At 34.4% G+C, this 8,510-nt stretch overlaps 1 protein-coding gene across 1 annotated transcript; it reads left to right on the top strand.

Moving 5' to 3' along the window:
* Nucleotides 1-8,351, top strand: rhd (Rh blood group, D antigen). The gene is made up of 10 exons (XM_026939174.3): nt 1-256; nt 1,731-1,920; nt 2,105-2,255; nt 2,718-2,871; nt 3,027-3,181; nt 4,654-4,791; nt 5,881-6,008; nt 6,239-6,318; nt 7,764-7,837; nt 8,178-8,351. Exons 1-10 carry the CDS (start codon nt 106-108, stop codon nt 8,202-8,204), a joined length of 1,248 nt encoding a protein of 415 aa, XP_026794975.3. The 5' UTR covers nt 1-105; the 3' UTR covers nt 8,205-8,351.
* Nucleotides 8,352-8,510: the final 159 nt, after the last annotated feature.

Raw genomic sequence — 8,510 nt, 5'->3', positions numbered from 1 at the left:
ACGTTAAAGACACTTGTACATGAGGTTCCCCGCCCTGCTTAGTACAGCTTGAAGAGGATCTGAGCAAAGACATGCAGGCAATAACAGAGCTGTGAATGCTCTCTCATGGCTCCAAAATACGCTCCCAGTCTTCGAGCCCGGCTTCCACCTGTGGCTCTTCTTCTGCAAATCGCCTTTATTGTCATATTCACCTTTTTTGTGGAAATAGGGGACTATGAGAAGAAAAAGGCAGAAGAATTCATTTTTTCATATGCAAGTAAGTGGATTATGCGTTAAACAGATGTGTACAGTGTGTGTGCATTAAGACTGTGTCTGTTTTTAAAAATAAAATTAAACAGACACATACATCTGTAATATGTATCAGCAATTCAGTGCAAATTCTATATTCTTTTCTCTTTCTTTAGCAAATCAGTTTACGCGGATTTGCCTCTACTGTGCTTATTTGTAGTGTAAAACATATCTGAGGTGTGCTGGTATCATCTCAGAATTATATATACACAATATAAAGTGATTTACACTTATTTATGTCCACGCATTCAGTGTAAAAGTGTGTAAGCTTGCCATGCCGTTGGGGTGGGGATGAAATACACTACTGGGTTTGGGTGATAAGAGGAATCCAGAAAGCCAGGACAACACCTCCACCCCTTAACACACCACATGTGATGTCACTTGAGTTTGTAAGCATTGATTAAAACAGTATTATTTGCACAAATGTATTGAACACTGCTACGGAAATGTCACTGTCACTGAATATTTTACATTTTACATTGCTTGGAAGCAGTGTAATCTAATCGAATTATGTTAGGATTACTCTTGCACTATTTCTGATCTCATTGGTTTATTAGATTTAGGTTTCTGTGTAGAATGATATTGTACAATTTCAGTGAAAATATACTTATTTTATTACCAAACCTGAGCTGAACATAAAGTGATTGTTACATTCATTAAAAAGAACAAACGTAGAGAAGTGAAACATTTCCGTTATATTTTGATATATAGACAAACAGCATATTAACATTAGATGGGATCCTTTAAGATCAGAGAGACACAATCAGAAATGGATGTTTTACCTCATTAATTCATGTTAAAATACAAAACGCCTCTTTTCCCTCCATAATATTACATCTAAATGTATACACACACACACAAACACATTACACACTCCTGGGCATACAAAATGGCAAAATATTAAGCTTTTAATGGTCACACACACATATATATGTATGGGAGAGCTTTTCCCTTTGATTTCTTTAAATGTTTAAGCCTTGTGGGAGTGAATTGTGAATTTCTAGCTTTTCCCCAAACAGTTCACTTCAGCAAAAGTAAACCAGCAAATGGTGGCACAGGAGCTCTCAGTGCATTCGTTTAATTCTTGCTAATTTTCTGACCAACGATTTGTTGTTGAGATCATTAAAAGCTTCATATTTGCCATGTATATATATATATATATATAGATAGATAGATAGATAGATAGATAAATAGATATATAGATATAGATATATCTTAAATATTATGTTTTATGTTCACTTTGGAATGCTCACTTTTCATACATTAGGATTTCGCTAAGTGATGTCCTAACACTTCACCATATACTATCAGCAGCTACTACGGCTCAGTCCTGACACAACCATGGAATCCTTGCATGCATAGCAATTTCTCTTTTTTTTTGTCATTATTCACTCCTTACATTACACATTTAATCTGTCATTTAAAAATCCTTTTTCACACAGAGTTCCAGGATATCCATGTGATGGTGTTTCTGGGTTTTGGCTTCTTGGCGACGTTCCTGACGCGCTATGGTTTCAGCAGCTCGGGCTTCAGCATGCTGGTTGCTGCCCTGGCCGTGCAGTGGGCCACCATCCTAAACGGCTTCCTGCTGTTTCGCAGTTTCAACTGGAAGATCCGAATCCAGTTAAAAAGGTTAAAAAAATGACTACAAACTCCATTTCATACTAGACCACATCCCACCACTCTGTCGTTGATTGTTTTCCTATAACAGCATGCCCCCAAGTGTTTTATTCCTTACATGTTTCACTTATTGTATTATGTAAATATGGTAGTTACATTACTATCACACCACAATCAGCACTTATTCCTCCTTCAGTCTGGTAGACGCTGAGCTGTGTGCAGCTTCGACTCTCGTGGCTATGGGTGCCATCTATGGAAAAACCAACCCGGTCCAACTTCTGGTGTTCGCTCTGATAGAGGTTACGGGGTTTGTGCTAAACCAGTGGCTCATACAAACAATGCTCCAGGTGAGGTGACAGACGTTCTGCTATAGATACTGTAACTTAGGTTAGATTCGTTAATATGAATGACACAATAAAAGACCACACCACACTTTACTGTTGATTTATTTTCTGTAAAGTTGAACAAAAACATTGAACATCATATGTTGTGGGAAAAAAAAATACAAGAATCTCTCCATCACTAAGTCATATCCACTTCTAACAATTTCCCTGAAATCTGCTTAATGGACAAAAAAGAAAGAGAAAAAAAACGACATACTTCATATGTGACTTTTTTTTTTTTTAATCAAACTGTTTATGCTGGAATTGCTTTTGTTCTGAGTGACAATTTTGCAATTATGAACCACATTTCTACTTCAGTATATATTTTCCTTCTATAAACAGAATCAGCAAGAAGTCAGTAAGATTGAAGTATGGATATCGTATAGATTAACTTATAGAAAGTGCCCATTACTGCTCTTTTATCAGACACGGACACATTGGCTGTACAGCATCGTACTCATCAACATCTTCGGAGCTCTCTTTGGTGTGATGACATCACGCTTTCTTTTCCATAGCGAGATGCAGCTGAAGCACGAGAAAGAGAAGGTCAGCAGGATGACGGGCGTCTTTGCCATGTTTGGTGAGTGAATACAACACCTAATCTGCTCAAATAATCTTAATCCTGCTTGACTATTCCTCACTATTCCTCAGTTTCTACTCAAAGTGATAATTATGCTGCACATCGTTTAATTACAGATGATCTCTCTCTGTCTCTTTTTTTGCCTTCTCTCTCAGGGACTTTGTTCCTGTGGATGTTCTGGCCCAGTTTTAACTCAGTGGTGGAGCAGAACACTGATGTGATGTGTAGCACGTATCTGTCTCTGGCTGTCAGCGCCGTCACAGCAACGGCCGTCTCCGTGCTGTCCAGCTCTAAAGGCAAGATCAACTTGGTGAGTCAATGTAAACTAACCTTCAGCTGTGTTTGAGTTTCAGAATGAATCCTTCTCTCCATACTGACAGTTGGGAAATTTTTCTCAACATATCCTCTAGCTATTCCCCTCTTTCTCTGCATTTTCTTGTACCGAGAAAAGAACAGAAAGTCTCTTCCAATGGAGAACACCTTTGTTGGTTCTTTAGCCAAAGGAATTTGTAAATTACACTTAAATCTGTATAATCCATTTGAAGATGGTACAACTTTTTACTGCAAAGGTCTTAGGCACCCTATTTGTTTTAGTACAAACTTTGTTATAGATGTTTATTTTCTGACTTCTACATTATGGATTCAGTACATAAACATTTTAAATCCAAACATTAGTTTTCCAGCACAAAATTAAATGTTACAGAAAAATGTTTGTATGTCAGTAAAGAAAGCAGCAGATTCCATAAGAGACACTTTTCAGATAAAAACATAATGAAGGCTGCTGGGTTTCGCTGCAGAAATAAGAAGCGAGCTGACAGTCAAAGTCTCCAGAAGAACTGTGGCTGCTTCTGCAAGATGCTCAGTAACACGTACAGCTCATTTCCTTATAAAACTGCACAACATGTACCTGAGACTACTATTTTTTTTTTTAAAAAGTGAAGGATTGTCACACCAAATATTGACTTTGTTTCATTTATTACTGTTTACTGCTCTTTATAGTATTTTTTAAAACGTAGAAACATTTAATTTCATTATTTTTGAAGGCATCTTTGCTCTACAGCATTTCTTTGCATGTGCCTAAGACTCTTGCACAGTACTGTAGTTATCATAGTTCAAGATAAGCACAGCCTCAGTGCCTTACATACACAGTAAACAAATTGGAAACCTACAGTAAATTAAGTACTATTTGGACAAGTTTTAATTAACTTGGGTGCTATTAATTAACGTTGCTGGAGGAATTATGATTGAATCGTGTCCAATCAGACGAGGTATAAATTACCAGAGTTTATTTTACTGGTCATTTTATAGAAGGGGAAATACAGTGTAATCCTTCCAGATACATAAAAGCACAGGTCATAAAACAAAATGTCTGACTCCAGACTCAGGCAAGACTAGAATCCTATAGCTACACCAGTAATAATTACTTTACCCCACCTCCCTATTACAACTAATCTAATCCGAATAGTGCTTACTAGCTGCAGAGTTGCCAATTAGTTACTGTAATTAATACTTAAACAATTCATACTATATTGTACTGTATTTTTTTTTACAGGACTACGTATTGATAAGAGTGTATCACTGTAAAAAACATAACAGCAATTTGACAGTTACACTATACTCTTTTACTGTCAAATATACATTTTATGTAAATGGGTTATCCTATGAAATATCAGTCGAGCTTGTGAACGTAAGTCACCTAGCCAAGGTTACAATTGTGTTTTTGTCCCACTTTGCTGGTAAAATGGATGAGATGAATAAACAGTGATGTGATTTGCCCTGAAGGTGCACATTCAGAGCTCCATATTGGCCGGCGGCATCACTGTTGGAGCCGTCGTGACCTCGGCTCCTGCTCCCTGGATCGCCATGACGATCGGCTTGTGCGCTACTCTTTTGTCAACTCTAGGACTTCGATATTTGAAGGTAGAATTCACAACCACGATAACTGTTTACAAAACTGATAACAATCACGTTTTGTCATATGTGCATTGTCATTAGTGCTGATACATTTAAAACAATGTAATTTTTTTTTAAATTACTTGATACATTAGTATATATTTAATGCAGTTTTAAGAATTTTCTCCTGTATTTCAGTATTTGATTAGAATGAACTACTGTAAATCAGTACCTATAATTATACAGTAGGTATATAAATATTATAAAATATATAAATAAATAAAAATATATAACTATAAATCAGTACTGTAATTACAGTACTATAGGCACTATAATTCAGTATTCCACGGTATTGACTCAGTAATATAATTATAAGATCCCGTTTCAATAATAGACTTAATACCATTTTAATAAAATACCGCATTATAGTTATGAATTTTATTTGAATACTACAATTTAGTATTTCACTGTAAGTCACTACAGTAATTCAGTATTTGATTAGAATTTAGTAGTATAACTCAGTATTCGATTAGATTTCACTATTATAATTCAGTATTTGATTAAGATTCAAGAGTATAACACAGTATTTGATTAGAATTCACTACTATAATTCAGAAAATGACTAGATTTCAATACTATAAATCAATATTTGATTGTAATTCAGTTTTAAAATTCAGTATTTGATTGTAATTCTACACTAGAATTCAGTATTTGATTGTAATTCTACACTAGAATTCAGTATTTGATTATAATTCAGTACTTGATTAAAATTCAGTACTTTACTATAAGACAGTACTTGATTAAAATTCAGTACTGTAATTCAGTATGATTAGAATTCAGTACTATAATTCAGTATTTGATTAGAATAATTACAGTTCATTATTCAATATAATTTAAGTATTATAATTTAGTGATTAATTGTTTTTTATTAGAATTCAGTACTATAAACCAGTATTTGATTAGAATTCAATACTATAATTCAGTATTCAGTTAGAATTCAGGACTGTAATGTAGTATTTGACATTAATTCACTACTATATTTCAGCTTGCCTTCAGTAGTTTTGCTTTAACTATGATCATCCTGATTTGGGTGTTATTTATATCTCTGTCCCTCAGGACCATATGCTATTTGCTTTTGATTGCCACGATACCGTCGGTGTCCTGAGTGTTCATGCAGTGCCGGGAATTCTGGGATGGTCTGCTCAACTCATCTTGCGACTGGCGACTTTCAGCAACAGCACAATGTAAGACATCTTAGATTTTCTATAATCATGAAACCACAAATAAAAAAAAAACAAAAAAAACAAACAAACACTTACTTATTTACCAGGTAAACAGTCTGAAATGAATAGTTGATAGTCAAAACCTGCTTAAGCTACAACTCTGTAACGTATATATTCTGTACAATGTATATAAACCTCTGGATTATGTTGTTAAAACTTCACTCTATTCATGCCATTGTTTTTTTTCTTAGTGCTGTCCGGTTTGCGGTGCATCACATCTGTATTTTGCTCATTACAGTCTGTGTGAGTCTGGTGATGGGTGTTATCACAGGTCAGTTTTTATTAGCATTCATATATTAGTGTTAGTATATGTCTAAGTTCTTGTACTAATAAAATCACTAACATTTTAACCTGTAGATTTGGTTTTAGTAGTGAAAGCTAAGAGAATCGATTTTTATTAATCTGCTTGATTAACTTGAGAATCTAAGCTAGCTATAGTACTACATTTATACTGCATGTATAAATGTATATCAAAACCAAAACATTTGAGGCTTGAGTTGAATAATAGAGTAAGTTTATTTTTTTTAGAGTAAGGTATATGAGATATTGGTTTTATCTAAACATTTTTGTACTTATATTAATTTTATTTTACTTCACTGAAAATCCACATATCCTGTGGACACCTGCATGCAAAACCTGAAGAACGTTCATGAGATAGATCATAGATCTGCGCCATACAGATCAGTGCACTTCTGTGCAAGACTTCTTATTAACCACTGTGCATTATTAAGCACTGTCTGTGGAGTGATTCTCCAACATTCAATATACATTCACATGAAGAAAGTGTCACTCATATCCAAAATAGATGTTTGAGTTTCAGTACTACAATTCAGTATTTGCTTTTCATTCAAAACTGTAATTCATTCAAAATTTCAGTATTTGATTAGGATTCATTTTTATAATTCACTGTGTGATTATAATTCAGTATTAGCTTATAATTCAGTATTTCATTATAACTCACTATTATATTTCAGTATTCACTTAGAATTCACTATTTAGTATTTATTAGTATAATTCAGTATTTAGTTTCAGGTCAGTACTATAATTCAGTATTTTATTAGAATTCACTACTGGTACTCAGTATTTTTGATTAGGTTTCAGTACTATAATTCAGTATTACATTAGAATCCATGACTATATTTCAGTTTTCGATTAGAATTCACAACTATAATTTAGTATTTGGTTTCAACTCAGTACTATAATTCAGTATTTTATTAGAATTCACTACTGGTACTCAGTATTTTTGATTAGGTTTCAGTACTATAATTCAGTATTACATTAGAATCCATGACTATATTTCAGTTTTCGATTAGAATTCACAACTATAATTTAGTATTTGGTTTCAACTCAGTACTATAATTCAGTATTACATCAGAATTCACTACGGGTACTCAGTATTCACAACATTTCAGTATTTGATTAGAATCCACAACTATAATTTAGTATTTGATTTGAATTCACAACTATAATTCAGTATTTGATGCACTCACCTTCAGTAGTTTTAGTTTAGCTCTAACAGACCCGATGAATATGACTCATATGTAGTTCATCTGTGAATCGTGACTATCAGACTTCACTTGTAAAAGCGGTTGTTACATTTAGTATCACTTCTGATATGAAAGTTCTGTTTAGTCGTCAACATGCTCCACACCAACATGTTATGTAGAATTATGGAGGATTTTCTGTATATATTTTCCTTTTTACTACAATTTACAGGACTGCTTTTGAAATGGAGCTTCTGGAAACCTCCGCAGGAGAATAAGTACTATGATGACCAGGCCTTCTGGGAGGTGCGTGGGGGTTTTTGCAGTAAAATCTGCCATGATTCTAGTTTGGGAAAATCTCAAATGGCTTCCTATTCACTTTCCTTGTGCCTTATATAGATAATATAACACACCCTAGCAAGTAGTGTAGAAACATATTTGAGATTCAGACCCAGAAAATGCATGCCTGCTTGTGTGTGTGTGTGTTTTGATGGTAAACGACGACACACAGTTGCTTCCTGTTTTATTCCAGATGAACTCATATCTTTCAAACGACCTCCTCAAAGTTTAATGTAAATACATTTAACTTATTCGAGATCTACAAATCAATATTTACTGCCTATATTTGCTTTTGTCTTTTTTGCAGTTCCCACATCTGCTGGTGCACAAGTGAGACCAGTGTCGATGACCCTAAGGAAACATTGTAAAAATATAAGGACTTGTGTATGCGTTTTCTGTTTATGATTTATCTTGTGTATGTGTGTGTGTGTGTGTGTGTGTGTGTGTGTGCACTGAAATAAACATTCAACCATGCTCAGTAGGATGAAAATGCACTCAGGTTACCTGAGACTGCCGAAACGGAACGGTGATGGAGGTTATTGTTCTTATCACATCATTTTTCAACACGCTTTATGATGTTACTTCGCAGATAAAATGGGAGTGGGAATAAAATTAGTGGTATACTATTTAAAAAATACAT

Source organism: Pangasianodon hypophthalmus, chromosome 3, assembly GCF_027358585.1.
Source record: "Pangasianodon hypophthalmus isolate fPanHyp1 chromosome 3, fPanHyp1.pri, whole genome shotgun sequence".
Lineage (NCBI taxonomy): Eukaryota > Metazoa > Chordata > Actinopteri > Siluriformes > Pangasiidae > Pangasianodon > Pangasianodon hypophthalmus.
Note: the sequence above shows the minus strand (reverse complement) of the source record. Positions and strands in the feature narration are given on the sequence as shown.

Coding starts and splice junctions, on each gene's coding strand:
- rhd (XM_026939174.3), top strand. CDS start 106: ATGGCTCCAAAATACGCTCCCAGTCTTCGAGCCCGGCTTCCACCTGTG. Junction 2,256..2,717: donor TCATACAAACAATGCTCCAG/GTGAGGTGACAG, acceptor CTCTTTTATCAG/ACACGGACACATTGGCTGTA. Junction 3,182..4,653: donor CTAAAGGCAAGATCAACTTG/GTGAGTCAATGT, acceptor TTTGCCCTGAAG/GTGCACATTCAGAGCTCCAT.